Source organism: Trichomycterus rosablanca, chromosome 20, assembly GCF_030014385.1.
Source record: "Trichomycterus rosablanca isolate fTriRos1 chromosome 20, fTriRos1.hap1, whole genome shotgun sequence".
Lineage (NCBI taxonomy): Eukaryota > Metazoa > Chordata > Actinopteri > Siluriformes > Trichomycteridae > Trichomycterus > Trichomycterus rosablanca.
In genome coordinates this window covers 22017113-22035321 of record NC_086007.1, presented here as the reverse complement: position 1 = coordinate 22035321, position 18209 = coordinate 22017113, and the positions used below count along the sequence as shown (strand labels likewise).

At 38.1% G+C, this 18209-nt stretch overlaps 2 protein-coding genes across 3 annotated transcripts; both read left to right on the top strand.

The window, feature by feature from the left end:
- Positions 1 to 2127: 2127 nt before the first annotated feature.
- On the top strand, positions 2128 to 3990 carry LOC134334255 (uncharacterized). The gene is made up of 6 exons (XM_063016493.1): positions 2128 to 2649; positions 2745 to 2873; positions 2969 to 3199; positions 3353 to 3414; positions 3663 to 3792; positions 3869 to 3990. Exons 1-6 carry the CDS (start codon positions 2128 to 2130, stop codon positions 3953 to 3955), a joined length of 1161 nt encoding a protein of 386 aa, XP_062872563.1. The 3' UTR covers positions 3956 to 3990.
- Positions 3991 to 4727: 737 nt separating this feature from the next.
- trappc6bl (trafficking protein particle complex subunit 6B, like) lies at positions 4728 to 17557 on the top strand. Of its 2 annotated transcripts, none has more exons than XM_063016680.1 (7): positions 4728 to 4790; positions 4946 to 5049; positions 11663 to 11730; positions 12319 to 12436; positions 12522 to 12605; positions 13234 to 13327; positions 16923 to 17557. In XM_063016680.1, the coding sequence occupies exons 2-7, from the start codon at positions 4957 to 4959 to the stop codon at positions 16952 to 16954; spliced, it is 489 nt and encodes a 162-aa protein (XP_062872750.1). In that variant the 5' UTR covers positions 4728 to 4790; positions 4946 to 4956; the 3' UTR covers positions 16955 to 17557. The 2 variants fall into 2 exon arrangements, with proteins under 2 accessions (XP_062872750.1, XP_062872751.1); XM_063016681.1 differs by having other exon boundaries at positions 4753 to 4794.
- The last annotated feature ends 652 nt before the right edge of the window (positions 17558 to 18209 follow it).

Below are 18209 nucleotides of genomic sequence, written 5' to 3'. Positions count from 1 at the left end.
GTATTCTGATTCTGATTTTATCAAGTGGTTGTGTGTCTGCATACAGACAGATTGGCTATGTCTGATAGGGGGACGGTCTATCATGTCTGTGTAGACACCCAACAAGAACAGGGTGGTGAGAAACAGAGTTTTGAACCTGGATCTAGAATAATAGACCGTGCTACCCGAGCGCCCTGTATAGGACCATTAAAATTATAAATCGCATAAGAGTCACAGTTTGTAATGTTTGTGTAAAAAGAAACATTATTTTATGCATATACACAGTAGCACTGTAGACATATAGTAATAATAATAATAGTAATAAAAATTGTTGTGGGATCAGTTTAGTGGAGGGCTCCTGTCTCTAAGGGTCTAATTGCAGGTCTGAATGCAGTGGATGTTGGTGCTAATGGTGCTTGTTAAACGATCAAAATTAGTCTGATTATTTTGTTTTGTTAATCAGTTAATATGATTTAATAAACTGGTGCATCAGGAAGTGTTTTACTTCACTCTAAAACACTACTGCAGTCACGTGGGCTTTACGGGCACACATCGTGACGTAGCTACAGAACTTCTTCACATGTGACGTCATAATAGCGGCTATTCTGGTGTTCCTTCATTTACAGGTGATTGAACTCCGAGTAAGACGCTTTAATCTTTCTCTAACGAACAATAATAAATTATACAGCACAACAGGTACTTTTATTTTATTATCTTTTCAACTCTGGGTTTATTTATTAATATTTTGATATCATTTTATTTAAAAAAAAATAGAAAATAGGCTTGTCACATTTATAAAACACATAAAATATGTAGTAAGTAAAAATCCATCCAGTAAATGCAAAGAAATCTTGTCATAATAAAACACATAATGTACATACTGTACTTACAAGGTTAAGCCCCAGTGTGCAGCTGCATCAAAGTGCCTATAATGTTAATTTACTATTCACTTTATGAGCAGATATTGGTAAGCCTCATTGTAGAGCTGCATCAGAGAGCCTATAATACTATAGGTGTAATATTTAGGAGTGTGTCTTTTCAGTGATTGATTTACGCCTCAGTGCATAGCTGCGACACAGGGTCTACTAAAAACTGCTTTCAAGCTATTTACTACCTGTTTCAAGTCTCTTTCATGTCTCTTCCTCTCCTGTTGCAGGTGTATTACACCAACGTGGCTAGTAATATGCAGTGGGTGAGATCCAGTTACCCACTAAACCCCATGCTTAAACCCTATCCCTTCTACCCCACTTCTTCAACAACTATGGTGGCCCTACAGCCTCAGGGGCATTACTATTACACCCCGGATGGACAGGTAGGTATTTCCCTTATTGCTAGGGTATGGACCAGCATTAAAAGCCTGTAAGTGTATAAATCTGTAGGTGCGTATAGACCTGACTGAGAAGCTCTGTGAGCAAGCCTATAGCAGTTTAGCTGAAACATGTATGTATGGTACATATAGTGTTGGTCTCAGTGTGATATGGTATGTGAGATGTTGTATAAGTGTAAGATGGGGGGGGGGGGGTTTACTATGAAGCCCGTCCTGCTTATGGATCTGTGTGTGGTAAGTGGTTTTTAAATAAAATGTTCAAAACAGATGTTTGAATCCCTTGATTAAAACGTCACTACATTTTTCAGCCAATAATCAATTGTAACCAGCTGCTTTAATTAAACAAGACCATTTGACAATTTAATGTATTTCTAATTTGGGACAGGACATAAAGTGATTGTGTTGGTCTTCTTTTTCCTTGTAGCTGGACCGTTCTATACTTACAACCAACCTTTAATGGCTAATCTTATGATGAACCCTGTCCAGCAGCATCAGACACCATTGGGTTAACTGCCAGCTGTGACCTCTCTGCCAAAAAGAGCACGCAAGCAGGTAATAAATAAAAAAGTACAATCAATTCCCACTAGGTATTTCCACTTTAATGTTTGTACTTACCATTAAACCAACTTGATTTACCTACAGATTGTAATTCGAGACCCCAATCAGGGCGGACGTGATATTACGAAGGAGATTATGTCTGGATTAGGTACGGAAGCTCTATGCATGACTAGTCCCTGTAATAATACACGATTAGTACATGTTAAAACTTTATTTTTATAGACACCAAGACCAAATCCGTCCATGAAATTCAATCTGCTGCGATGATTTCTCCAGCTCCAGCTTGTCCAGCTATTCCTGCACAGCTTCCAGTGAGTGGCAGTGTGGACGTGGACTCTAGAGAGAAGTTGGATCTTAAGACGATCTCTGCAGAACCACTCTGCAGTGAACTAAAGGGGAAGGAGCAAGACATAATCAAGGGATCTGATGCCCTTCAAACCAGCTCTCCATGTGCACCTCAGGAAATCCCTGAACTGTCAGTGATGAATGGCAGTCTGAATGTTCCTGTTGAATCTGGAAAGGAGGTGGAACCACTGGTACCAGTAATTGATGTGGGAATCGTTTCTGATCCCACACCCAATGAAGTGCCCAGTGAAGAAGCTTCCTTTGCTACTGGAAAAGCTGGTGATGTCAAGTCAACCCCTACGTCTGATCCCGAGAGACTGATAAAGAACATTGACACTGAGGAGAGACTCAAAGACATCATTGGTGTGATTTATGAAAAAGCAACATCAGAGCCGAACTCCTCAGTGATTTATGCTGATTTGTGCCTCCGACTTAAAGAGGTGAGATGTGTGTGGTTAACGTTCAAGAGTTTAATATTATAGAACTACTGTAATTATGTGAATTCTGACTGAATTTGTACTTTGTTGATGATCAGGTGAAGTTGGGCAGCACTACAAACTTTCAGAAGCTGCTGCTCAGTCGTTGCCAGGAGGAGCTGAAAAAGAGAAAGAAACTCGACAGTGTTCGTGGAAGGAAGCAAAAAGAGCTGGATGCGGCCATACAGGTGTGAATGGGAATAAATACTTCACACTTTCTAATTAAACCTTTTTTATTAAAGACACCAGGTGTATCATAACAGATTATTAACATTCCTCGTAGGGCACCGACCTGGAGGACGAGAAGATCAGAACCCTCCGGCGTTCCCTGTGCAATATGGAGTTCATCGCGGAGCTCTTCAAACGCAAGTTGCTCCCAAGACTGTTCGTGAACAGCTGGATTGAAGAACTGCTGCTTGTGAATCCCACTGAAGGGAATCTGGAGAGTCTTTGCAAGCTGCTGTCTGTCAAAAATCGAACCGTTAATACATTCTGCCCTAGCAACATCAACAAGGTACAAACCAGCACCATAAACAAGCAGTTCCAGTCCCTGGAATCAGGACAGGAATGAGTTATGGTTTGAATGTGGGCTGGAAAGTTCTGGTACTTTGAGTACTTTGGTCACGACATTAATTTGACCATGTCTGTGCTTTCTGTTTCATTTCAGTCACAGGCTGGTACCAAAGGAGGCAGCCGAGGATCCAGAGAAAACAACAGTGCTGGTTTAAGGTAAGTCAACCATTGTAGTATTGTTTTAGCTTTAGTACAGATGCTTTTATTCAATGTAAGTTACAATTGTGACTGAATATAACTACAGCAATTTAGGGATAACAGCCAGACACAACTTGGCAGCAGTTGGGCTTAAACCAGCAACCTTCTGATTACTAGTCCTGTATCTCAATAGTTGTTGACATTTCCATACTACTTAGATTTTTCCATCCATTCCATCCAAGTTTCTCCTCTTTTCTCTCATATAGAACAAAGTACTTTAATGAGCACTCTGATCGGGATCAACACTGTTTTGAGCGGTGGGACAGAAGGGACAGAAGATACACCGCACAGCCCGTGCGTCCTCGTCCCGAAATTCAGAAACATCACAGAGAGCAGGTAAGATCAGTTCCTACCCACTATACACAACCACCTTGTTTACTTTGAGCTGTAACTGAGATTTTCATCTTTGCAGAGTCCTAAAGCAGCCAGAGCTTCACAGAACAAAGCCAGACAGAACAGCTGCCTTCAGAACGAACGACTATCTAAAACCAATCACTAGCTATTAAAATTCTACAATAAAATTTCATTACTGTTTGATTGTGTTGACTGCACATTTGTCCTACTGAATGACTGTAGTTTAATAATCAAAACATGATTTTACTCAAGGACTTAAGTAAAACCACATTTTCATATAAATCTTATTTATCTAAAACCCTATGGATATATAAATCAGAATCAGAATTTTTGGTGCAGGTGTCCACATATGTACGTCTAAATAAAGAATAGGAAAAAGAACACTATACACCAACCAGACATAACATTATGACTGCTGACAGGTGAAGTGAAGAACACTGATTATCTCAATGGAGCAATAAAAGAAGGTGGCCTGGTCTGATGAATCGCGTTTTCTTTTCCATCACGATGTTTGAAAACTCCAGCAGCGCTGCTGAGTCTTATCCACTCATACCTGCGTAATAGTAATACACACTAACACACCACCACCATGTCAGTGTCACTGCCGTGCTGAGAATGATCCACCACCTAAATAATTCCTGCTATGTAGTGGTCCTGTGGGGGTCCTGACCACTGAAGCACAGCATGCAGAGAAACAGATGGACTACAGTCAGTAATTGTAGAACTACAAAGTGCTTCTATATGGTAAGTGGAGCTGATAAAATGGACAGTGTGTGTAGAAACAAGAAGGTGGTTTTAATGTTATGGCTGATCAGTGTATACTGGTCAGTATGCAATACACCAGTCTGTTGGATGTCATTTTAATTACAGCCAAAGAGGGCGCTAATGCAACAAGTCAGATTCAAAACAAATAAATACAACAGAAAGAAGAAAACGTATGCTAACTATTAAGCAGGTCAGCTACTGACTTCAAACGTATTGTAAGTATGTAAACATCAGTAAAATTCTTTTTTTTGCTTAATTTATTCACAGTATTTTCATGTTTAACACAAATATTCGACCAGACTGTTGTCGAAAATAGTTGTTGCAGTAAATGTATCATCATTAGCTAACGTTAGCTGTTTGTTGTCATAAGAGTCACAACAGATGATGGCAGATGATGTTCTGTTCGAGTTTCTTCACATGGAGATAGTTTCTTATGTCTACAGAGAACAGACTGCCCAGGAGGATCAAGATAAGGTATTGTTCATCACCTTAAATAACAATAATAGTTTTGAAGTTTGTCATTTATTATTATAAAACGGATAGTTCCGGTGTTACGGAGAATTCAGTTCCCCCTGTTTCCCCTTTAACGCGCATGTGCAAAAATCATGACGTTTTTTTCAGTCGCTTCGTTGAGCGTCGGTTTATTTGGAATATGTATTTATAGCGGTATGTTCTTTTTAAATTTCATGTTGTATGTTAGGTAGTTTGTGATTAAATACATACTTTAAAGTATTGAATGAACTACTGTCAGAGGTTTTCACACTGCTGTCTTCAGCCTTGCTGTCAATCAACTATAATGAACGTGTCAGATTTTTTTGTAAATAAATCCTAATACAGGACATGCTCTTATTCACACACTAGTTTGTTTATTCTCGTTTTGTCGCACAAGATAAAGTTTTGGTGCAGATACAAATAAACTATATCGTACAGGACTATAAGTAGTCTGTGTTATTATTTAAGGTTACTCATCTCAGCTGCACTACCATTTACTTTCAAGAATAGTTTCATTCATGGTGATCTCTCTTGTTCATTTAAACTTCACAAACTGCATCCATGTGATTTAAAAATTAACAAACAGTATGTAGAACAAGTTTAACCTATAGATCAGTCCATTATACTAACAACACAGGGGGGAACAGATTTACCTGGAGACCTGGGGAATATGGTTCCCCACATGTATATCACTGTGTGTGTAATTATAAAACACTACAGTGATGCTGGTGATGTATTTAACTGTTGTCAGTATGTAGAACAAGTTTAACCTATAGATCAGTCCATTATACTAAAAACACAGGGGGGGAACACATTTATCTGGAGTCCTGGGGAATATGGTTCCCCACATGTATATCACTGTGTGTGTAATTATAAAACACTACAGTGATGCTGGTGATGTATTTAACTGTTGTCATTATGTAGAACAAGTTTAACCTATAGACCAATCCATTATACTAACAACACAGGGGGGGACACATTTATCTGGAGTCCTGGGGAATATGGTTCCCCACATGTATATCACTGTGTGTGTAATTATAAAACACTACAGTGATGCTGGTGATGTATTTAACTGTTGTCATTATGTAGAACAAGTTTAACCTATAGACCAATCCATTATACTAACAACACAGGGGGGGAACAGATTTACCTGGAGACCTGGGGAATATGGTTCCCCACATGTATATCACTGTGTGTGTAATTATAAAACACTACAGTAATGCTGGTGATGTATTTACCTGTTGTCATTATGTAGAACAAGTTTAACCTATAGACCAATCCATTATACTAACAACACAGGGGGGAACACATTTACCTGGAGACCTGGGGAATATGGTTCCCCACATGTATATCACTGTGTGTGTAATTATAAAACACTACAGTAATGCTGGTGATGTATTTACCTGTTGTCATTATGTAGAACAAGTTTAACCTATAGACCAATCCATTATACTAACAACACAGGGGGGAACACATTTACCTGGAGACCTGGGGAATATGGTTCCCCACATGTATATCACTGTGTGTGTAATTATAAAACACTACAGTGATGCTGGTGATGTATTTAACTGTTGTCATTATGTAGAACAAGTTTAACCTATAGACCCATCCATTATACTAACAACACAGGGGGGAACACATTTACCTGGAGACCTGGGGAATATGGTTCCCCACATGTATATCACTGTGTGTGTAATTATAAAACACTACAGTGATGCTGGTGATGTATTTACCTGTTGTTATTATGTAGAACAAGTTTAACCTATAGATCAGTCCATTATACTAACAACACAGGGGGGGACACATTTACCTGGAGACCTGGGGAATATGGTTCCCCACATGTATATTACTGTGTGATGATTCTTTTTTTTTTTTTTTTTATGCAAACTACAGGCACACACACATTTTAAAAACAAAATATCTGTATTAGAAATTAGTGTTAAACTAAATTATGCATACATTACAATTATGCAAATATATAATAAAGAAATCAACCTCAATGCAAATTAAAACTTAAATACATATTTATAGCTTAATAAAAAACATATGTTTTTTAAAATGAAATAAAATAAAATCTGGGATGTGCCCTGGTATTGACTAGCATCACATCCATAGTGCACTCCTGCCGTACGTCCAGTTTCCCCAGGAACAGGATAAAGCAGTTACTAAACAGAAATGAATGATTAATTTACTATCTACATTTTAAATAAACTAAAAGAGCAACATAAAATAAAATACAGCAACAAGCAAACTTTTTTGAAATAACGTCCCAGTTAACCTTGGTCTAATGTTCAGTACATACAATACACTTCCTCTACTGGTGGGTTGCCAACACATGACTGGTGGTACCAAAGAAATAAAAATAATGCCTTAATTTTATTGGCTTTTTCATTGCACCATGCTATTATATATGTCCTTGACTTTCCCTCTGGGATTAATAAAGTGATCTATCTATTATAGCTACACTTGTAATTGAGAAGTCTAATGTAACCATAAAACTATTGTGTGACTTTTTATTGATCAATTGAAGGACTGTATTATCATTGAGATTGCCTGTGATGGATGTGACAGATGGTACCACCAGTCATGTGTTGGCAACCCACCAGTAGAGGAAGTGTATTGTATGTACTGAAGATTAGACCAAGGTTAACTGGGACGTTATTTCTAAAAAGTTTGCTTGTTGCTGTATTTTATTTTATGTTGCTCTTTTAGTTTATTTAAAATGTAGATAGTAAATTAATCATTCATTTCTGTTTAGTAACTGCTTTATCCTGGTCATGGCCGTGGAGGATCCAGAACTGTTCCTGGGGAAACTGGACGTACAGCAGGAGTGCACTATGGATGTGATGCTAGTCAATCCCAGGGCACATCCCAGATTTTATTTCATTTCGTTTTAAAAAATATATTTTTATTAAGCTATAAATATGTATTTAGGTTTTAATTTGCATTGAGGTGGATTTCTTTATTATATATTTGCATAATTGTAATATATGCATAATTTAGTTTAACACTAATTTCTAATACAGATATTTTGTTTTTAAAATGTGTGTGCCTGTAGTTTGCATTTAAAAAAAAAAAAAAGAATCATCACAGTGATATACTTGTGGGGAACCATATTCCCCAGGACTCCAGTTAAATGTGTCCCCCCCCCTGTGTTGTTAGTATAATGGACTGATCTATAGGTTAAACTTGTTCTGCATAATGACAACAGGTAAATACACCACCAGCATCACTGTAGTGTTTTATAATTACACACACAGTGATATACATGTGGGGAACCATATTCCCCAGGTCTCCAGTTAAATGTGTCCCCCCCCCCCCCCCCCCCCCCCCTGTGTTGTTAGTATAATGGACTGGTCTATAGGTTAAACTTGTTCTACATACTGACAACAGTTAAATACATCACCAGCATCACTGTAGTGTTTTATAATTACACACACAGTGATATACATGTGGGGAACCATATTCCCCAGGACTCCAGATAAATGTGTGTCCCCCTGTGTTGTTAGTATAATGGACTGGTCTATAGGTTAAACTTGTTCTGTATAATGACAACAGTTAAATACATCACCAGCATCACTGTAGTGTTTTATAATTACACACACAGTGATATACATGTGGGGAACCATATTCCCCAGGTCTCCAGATAAATGTGTCCCCCCCCCTGTGTTGTTAGTATAATGGACTGGTCTATAGGTTAAACTTGTTCTACATAATGACAACAGTTAAATACATCACCAGCATCACTGTAGTGTTTTATAATTACACACACAGTGATATACATGTGGGGAACCATATTCCCCAGGACTCCAGATAAATGTGTCCCCCCCCCCCTGTGTTTTTAGTATAATGGACTGATCTATAGGTTAAACTTGTTCTACATACTGACAACAGTTAAATACATCACCAGCATCACTGTAGTGTTTTATAATTACACACACAGTGATATACATGTGGGGAACCATATTCCCCAGGTCTCCAGGTAAATCTGTTCCCCCCTGTGTTGTTAGTATAATGGACTGATCTATAGGTTAAACTTGTTCTACATACTGTTTGTTAATTTTTAAATCACATGGATGCAGTTTGTGAAGTTTAAATGAACAAGAGAGATCACCATGAATGAAACTATTCTTGAAAGTAAATGGTAGTGCAGCTGAGATGAGTAACCTTAAATAATAACACAGACTGCTTATTGTCCTTTACGATATAGTTTATTTGTATCTGCACCAAAACTTTATCTTGTGCGACAAAACGAGAATAAACAAACTAGTGTGTGAATAAGAGCATGTCCTGTATTAGGATTTATTTACAAAAAAATCTGACACGTTCATTATAGTTGATTGACAGCAAGGCTGAAGACAGCAGTGTGAAAACCTCTGACTTGCGGTGGAGCAATAAAACCTCTGACAGTAGTTCATTCAAGACTTTAAAGTATGTATTTAATCACAAACTACCTAACATACAACATGAAATTTAAAAAGAACATACCGCTATAAATACATATTCCAAATAAACCGACGCTCAACGAAGCGCCTGAAAAAAACGTCATGATTTTTGCACATGCGCGTTAAAGGGGAAACAGGGGGAACTGAATTCTCCGTAACACCGGTCCTAAAATCTGATTGGCTGAGCCGCGTTCGAAGCCGTTGTAAAAACCCCGATAAACGCACACCTAGGACCACCTCACATCATTCCATATTAATACGCCACTGAATAGAAAAAGTTAATGTTATTTTCGCCCTCATGTTGCCTAGCAACACTGTTAATCGAACTATTTTGCGTCGCGGAAGAATGCTTTATTGTAAGTTTATACACAATAAATGCATTTATGAATTAAACGTTGTATTTATTATATTTTATGTTGACCGCCGTTTTATAAAAGCAATAAGCCACTCGAGACCGTGCGTTACTGTTATGATTTTAGCACGGGGAAAGACGTTTTAGGCACTCCGCTTCCATCGTGCCAAAAACGTCATCCCCGTGCTAAAATCACAGTAATGCACGGCCTCTCGTGGCTTATTGCTTTAATAATCAATAAAAATATTTGGATGATGTGTACCAATATGTTATTACCCAGTAATGGGATTTTTAAGATTATAAGATAATAAGATGAAATAGCCTTTTATTATCCCACAGGGAAAAATTTGCAATGTTAAAGCAGCTTTCAGGAAAATAAAGATATAAAAGCGCTGTACATACATACAGTATATTAAAAAATATTTAAAAAAAACACCTCACTGTCAAGGCTGGGAAAAGGAAAAGTGCTCCAAACAGCATCATGTGCTCAGACAGTGTAGTAACATTAGGGATGCAAATTTTGCCCATTTTTAACTGATAACTAACAGATAACCAATGTCCTATCAAAATATCACAGAGTTTCATATTAACAAATCAAACATGCTTTACTGATTTAAAAAATACAGCTTAACGTAGTGAACGTACGTTGTGAACGTGGCAGTAATTAAAATATTTAAGCAGTCTGTAGCAAACTGTATTACAAAGGCTAACTTAATAATGCTATTCAAAAAATATAAATGCAGAGGATGATTAAAACTTTTCGTGGCAACACAAGTGTAGATATTATTAGATGTTAAGCTTATCAGTGTTGCCACTCTTTATTTTAAGAATTCCCAAGATCTTGCCACAAAAGTCCCAAGATTGTACTAAAAATCCCAAGTTATTAAAAAAAATGACAAAATTGTGAAGATTTATATAACGTATTTTCACAGTTATTTACAAAAACAAAAATCCTAAGTTAACTGACAAAGAAAAGACGGGATCACTATCAGTATTAATATTTACATATTGCAATATTAAAAAAAACCCAGAGAGTATCCTGTCTAATCTGATTAGCCGTAGAAATGGCCAGAGACAACCAAAGGTTATTATTTAGTAGTAGTGTGGTTTGTCATTCCTTGTTTATGACTGTAGACCATAAAATTGCATGCAGATTAAAAGTGCAAATAAAAAATCCCAAGATTACCTGGCAAAATCCTCAAATCCCAAGTCGAACCCCAAAATCCAAAGAGCGGCAACACTGCCTATAATGGGACATTATGCAAAATATTATCACCATTTATTGAATTTTATTGAAACAAAAGTTATGTACAGAATTTAACATGCAGTCAAATGCGACTCCATACTAATGCAAAACATCTTCAGTGTTATATATATATAGTATATAGTAACACTTTTCAAAAAAAGTCTGATTAGATTCTCCAAATGCAGCCGATAGAGCTTAATCTACATTAATCAAACTATGGATCAACGACATCCCTAGTCCATCTACTATAAGTGCTAACAGGGTATGTGTTCCTAATAAAGAGGCCTGCACAATCAATCAGTATTTAAAAATCCCAACAAAAGAATTACATCATCATTGTTCTGAGAATGGTCCACCACCCAAGCATTATTTGGTTAGTGGGGGTCTCTTTTGATTGATAAATTGGATACAAGGGGGTGAAAAAATTTACAGAGCAAAGATGGGCTACTGTTAGTACTTGTATACCTACAAGTACTATATGATTGTAAAGCACTAATTTATCTCATGTGTTTCCTCTGACTGTAATTTGTTGTTTTTTTCTTTTTCCCAAAGGATAGAGTAACGTCTATCTCCGTATTAGAAGGGATGGGCTTCAGAGTGGGACAAGGCCTAATCGAGAGGTATTTGCATACTTCATACTGTCATTTGGATGAATCAGAGTATAGGTTTAGCCAAGATGTTTGCACTTTGAAGCAGGTCCATTTGAGATACAGTATATTTGGTTTTTGTTTTGGTCTGTGCTTCCTCTTCAAGATTGCTGCCTGTGGGCGCTCTTTGGGAAATACAACAACCCAGTTGTCTGGCCATAACAATTCTGCCTTTATCATCTCACTCAGGTCTTTAGGTGCTCATATCAGCTTCATTTAGCTTGGTAGTATTAGTAACTACCATGCAATATATCCCTAAATAACGATCGAGTCATGAGTCAGTACTCTGATTGTGACCCTCAGTGCCTCTAGGTGGGGCTATTTTCTAATTCAACCATGCATCTTTTGCATAGCAAAACAATAAGAGGGCTTCTCAATGCCAGGCCTACAGGCACAATGTCTTTCAAGTTTTCCCAGCTTTTAACACACCTAATTTAGCCTGAAATATAATTAGCAAGTGGTAACATGTGGAAGTTGTAGAGTTAAGAACCCCAGAGCTATAACACTAAATACAATGCACCCATCAGACCTAATCATAGCTGTTTACTTTTTGTTAACAAGGTGCACAAAAGATTATCCCTCCTTTAAAGATGACCTGGATATGATAAAGTTCATCTGTAAGGACTTCTGGAATGGCATCTTCAAAAAACAAATAGACAACCTGAGGACCAACCATCAGGTGCTATATTTTATCTGATATTTGTAGACGTTAGCGGACATATGGGTCTTTGGGACGTAATATGATGCTGTTTCTTTGTGAACAGGGAACGTACGTGTTACAGGACAACAGGTTTCCACTGCTGAGTCAGGTCTCTAGTGGAAAGCAGCACCTCGAAGAAGCTTCGAAAGTAAGCATGAACTTGTAGTGTAACCTCACCTCACCATGAGCTTGTTGGACTTTGCTTTTTGGGAAGGTGTTCCTCGAGATTTTTGGAGTGTCTCTTTGTTATCACAAAGGGGTTCAGTAGGTTTGAGGTCTGGGCTTTGTGTAGGTCACTGAAGTTCTTCTTTATGGACCTTGCAGGGTGGCACAGTGGCTCAGTGGGTATCACTGTCACTGTCACAGCAAGAAGGTCCTGGGTTTGATTCCCAGGTATAGCGGTCTGGGTCCTTTCTGTGTGGAGTTTGCAGGTTTTCCCCATGCCTGAGTGGGTTTCATCCCACAGTCCAAAGTCATGCAGTCAGGATAATTAGAGATCCAAAATTGTCCATGACTGTGTTTGACATTAAACTAAAACTGATGAATATTGTGTAACCAGTAACTACCTGTCCTGTCATGAATGTAACCAAAGTGTGTAAAACATGATGTTAAAATCCTAATAAATAATTAAATAAATATGGACCTTGCTGTGTACACTAACACAGTCATTCTGGAACAAAAAATGCCTTTCCCTCTTATCAATATATGACACTAACAAGAGAATGGATACACTGTTGTATAGAAAAAATTAAAACCTCTTAATTTTTCTGTTTCAGTATTTGGCCTACACGTGTGGGTTAATTAGAGGAGCTTTGTCCAACTTGGGTTTGGAGAGTGTAGTGACCGCTGAGGTTTCCCTAATGCCATCATGTGAGTATCAACTTCAGACTGTGCATATGTTCTCTGTTTGATCACATTTATGTACAGTGTATCACAAAAGTGAGTACACCCCTCACATTTCTGCAGATATTTAAGTATATCTTTTCATGGGACAACACTGACAAAATGACACTTTGACACAATGAAAAGTAGTCTGTGTGCAGCTTATATAACAGTGTAAATTTGTTCTTCCCTCAAAATAACTCAATATACAGCCATTAATGTCTAAACCACCGGCAACAAAAGTGAGTACACCCCTTAGTGAAAGTTCCTGAAGTGTCAATATTTTGTGTGGCCACAATTATTTCCCAGAACTGCCTTAACACTCCTGGGCATGGAGTTTACCAGAGCTTCACAGGTTGCCACTGGAATGCTTTTCCACTCCTCCATGACGACATCACGGAGCTGGCGGATATTCGAGACTTTGCGCTCCTCCACCTTCCGCTTGAGGATGCCCCAAAGATGTTCTATTGGGTTTAGGTCTGGAGACATGCTTGGCCAGTCCATCACCTTTACCCTCAGCCTCTTCAATAAAGCAGTGGTCGTCTTAGAGGTGTGTTTGGGGTCATTATCATGCTGGAACACTGCCCTGCGACCCAGTTTCCGGAGGGAGGGGATCATGCTCTGCTTCAGTATTTCACAGTACATATTGGAGTTAATGTGTCCCTCAATGAAATGTAACTCCCCAACACCTGCTGCACTCATGCAGCCCCAGACCATGGCATTCCCACCACCATGCTTGACTGTAGGCATGACACACTTATCTTTGTACTCCTCACCTGATTGCCGCCACACATGCTTGAGACCATCTGAACCAAACAAATTAATCTTGGTCTCATCAGACCATAGGACATGGTTCCAGTAATCCATGTCCTTTGTTGACATGTCTTCAGCAAACTGTTTGCGGGCTTTCTTGTGTAGAGACTTCAGAAGAGGCTTCCTTCTGGGGTGACAGCCATGCAGACCAATTTGATGTAGTGTGCGGCGTATGGTCTGAGCACTGACAGGCTGACCCCCCACCTTTTCAATCTCTGCAGCAATGCTGACAGCACTCCTGCGCCTATCTTTCAAAGACAGCAGTTGGATGTGACGCTGAGCACGTGCACTCAGCTTCTTTGGACGACCAACGCGAGGTCTGTTCTGAGTGGACCCTGCTCTTTTAAAACGCTGGATGATCTTGGTCACTGTGCTGCAGCTCAGTTTCAGGGTGTTGGCAATCTTCTTGTAGCCTTGGCCATCTTCATGTAGCGCAACAATTCGTCTTTTAAGATCCTCAGAGAGTTCTTTGCCATGAGGTGCCATGTTGGAACTTTCAGTGACCAGTATGAGAGAGTGTGAGAGCTGTACTACTAAATTGAACACACCTGCTCCCTATGCACACCTGAGACCTAGTAACACTAACAAATCACATGACATTTTGGAGGGAAAATGACAAGCAGTGCTCAATTTGGACATTTAGGGGTGTAGTCTCTTAGGGGTGTACTCACTTTTGTTGCCGGTGGTTTAGACATTAATGGCTGTATATTGAGTTATTTTGAGGGAAGAATAAATTTACACTGTTATATAAGCTGCACACAGACTACTTTTCATTGTGTCAAAGTGTCATTTTGTCAGTGTTGTCCCATGAAAAGATATACTTAAATATCTGCAGAAATGAGAGGGGTGTACTCACTTTTGTGATACACTGTATATCAGTACTATTTCTGCTACTTTTAAATATCAAAACTTCTTACTTTTAAATGAGTAGTTACTGTGTTAAATAATAGAACAGAATAGAAGTTAAGGGCCTTACTCAAGGGCCCAACAGTGACTGAATGGCAGAGCTGGGATTTGAACTCTTAACCTTTCAATTGATAGCCCAAAACTCTACCCACTAGTCTACCACTGTCCATAAGAAGAAGTTGCAAAATCAGGTAGTCTTGTAATCAGGTGTCGACCTTATTGTAATACACATCAAATTGTGCAGTAGTCATAAAGATACTGAACAGTACAGAAGTATAAAGTGAATTTCGGATTGATTGACGGAAATACAGTAAACTGTTTAAAATGCAGAGAAAAGCTCAATTTGCTCACAATTTCTGATCATTTTACATAAAAACATGGGGAAGCTGTTTTGCAGTCTTGTTGTGGACCACAAACAAAAGTCAACCGATGTCATTAAGCATAAAACAAGTTTCAGATTACTTGCTTTATTTATTTATTTACTTTCTGTAGTTTTTCGGAGGCATATCATTGTACTAATCAGAACCCTACGGATGGGCGCTAACTGTCCTCGTCTGTTCACAAATGCTGCATGATTGATAGCAAAGACACAAAAGCGATCACTTCCAGCCATGAAGCAGGAGCAATCGTTCCCAGCTACGAATGGCCCTCGGCGTAGTCGGCACTCAAACTCATGACCTTCAAACAACAGGGCGAACGAGCTTCCACTGTGCCACTGTGTGTTATCTTTTTAAAAATCGTGATTAATTGCTAGTGAAGGATTACACCACCCACGATTCGAAAATAAGGACCTTGATAGCCGTGACATTGCGGTAACTATGTGACTGCAAACATCTGACATCTTTCTTTGCTTTGTTACCCTTTTCTATAACGTCTGCACTTAAACTTAATTGAAGAAACACAATAAACAACAACAACAACAACAAAAAAACAATCTGCACAGATTTAATATCCTGTTTGCCCCAAGAAAGCCCAGCAAGAAATAAGTGTCTGTTTAGGGCCAAATAACAGGGTGTTTTACTTTGTATTTTGGTTTGTGGAAAAAAATGAATGAAAAATTTGCCTACTGAATCATAGCAACTAAAAAAAACAGATGTGTCCAGTGGTTAGTGCCAATCATGTCCTTGTTTATGCTTCCAAATTAAATTATTAAAGTTAGGGCTGGGCGGTATGACCAAAAATTTGTATCATGGTATTTTTTAAGATTCTGGCGGTTTTACGGTATTTCACGGTATGTTTTATTTGTATTTATTGTATGACTGGCACTTTTTATATGTCTGTGGCTGATTTGTACGGTCATGAAGAAATAAAATATAAAAAGTTTTAATTTCACCATGTATATAGTGAAGGTTTTGAGCACTATAAGGTTTGCTTGGCCCCACAAAATGACACAATATATGATGGAATCAGTACGCAAGAAACAGGTGCAATATATACAATGTTTATTGTTTATTTATAATACAATTACCTTTAGCTCTCCCTTTAACAAATAAAACGATGCTTGTAATCTCTGAGTCACAACTGATGAAGTGCACAGTTATACCGTTATACACCGTCATTTCTTTAGCAGGTCCTTTTGGTGCATCTTTGGTCTCCCTCTCTTCATCCCCCATCTGTTTTCTGTTTTTGTTTATTTTTTTCCCCACCATATTGAGAAAACCTCTCTCATCTGTTAACGCTGTTATGCTAACGCTACCTGACTAACTAGTAAGCTGCGACGAACAATAATATATGATCTGCCTACTAAAGCCTACAGCTGTTGTAGTAACTATGCTATGGTATGGCGGTATATGAAAGTTTCCTTACTTGATAAAGATGTTATTTTCATTGATTTGTTTTTTTTCTTCTTCCTTTTCATTTTTAGGCAAATTTCAAGTCGTCGTTCAGAAAACCTAAATGGGCTGAAACAGCTGCTACTGTTGGGGAATTTTCCTCCAGGTCAAAATGCTATGAATGTGAAATACATGTTTTCTGAATGTTTACGAAAAACCTTATTTTGTATATTCTGATAATATATTTGTATTTTTTTAATATTCGTGGAAAACGTTACAAGTTTCCAACAGCTCTGCACATCTGGTAGATAGTAACATAATAACTTAATAATTTTAAATAGAAGTTGCCATTTAAAAGAAGATTGTGGGGTTTATCTTTGTTTTAAAAAACCCACCAGAGTTGGGACAAGCTAAAAACATTTCAATCAAGAATATAATATCAAGAAAATAATTTTTTTATTCTTGCACTGCCAAATCTAAAGATATAAGGTACTTATTGTTTAGGTTGTATGTATAAATGGGTCCTGTACCTGTAATTGATTTTCATACATCCTATCACCACACATAAATTCTTAATTTGTAATGTAACTATCTACATCTGACAATATTACAAGAAAACGTGGCTGCAAAATTGTTTATTGGATATATTTTTAATAGATTCAGATTCATACCATACAAGATAAAGCAAAGATTTATATCTGAAATTCATGTTTTTAATTAAATCTGTATGTGTGTAAATATAAGTACGCATTCATATATTGCAAAACACAATAAAAAAAAAATCTGTGATTTGTTTTTTCTCTTAAATTTTTAGCTGCTCAACAGTCTTTGGTCGTCATCGCCTGATTCTCCTCTTCATTCTGCATTATACAGAGCTGGACTGCAGGCAGGCCAGTCAAGCACATGCGTTCTGTGTCTACAGTCACATAAACATTGAGGCCTGGCATTGTGAGGATAGACGTTGCCCTGATGGCAGCATGTGTCTCTCTAAAATCCCAATATACGCCTCCACACAGATGTTGGCTTTTGCACCTTTCACTAATAACAGTCTGGATGGTCCTTTTTAAAAAAAAATTTGGCAAAGAGAACATGACGTCTATTTTTCCTGAAAACTAGGTGAACCGTGGACTTATCTGACCACAGCACACGTTCCCACTGTCTTTCAGACCGTCTAAGATGAGCTCTGGTCCACAGAACCAGCATAGAATTGATGTATGGCTTCTTCTAAGTGTAATCGAATTTCAGGTTGCATTTCGTTATGCAGAGGCGGACTGTGTTAAGTGTCAATGGTTTTCTGATATAGGATAAGCTCATGTGACTACATATATCACAGTAGTTTGATCGTTTCTCATGCAATGTTTCCATCTTTGCCATAAACA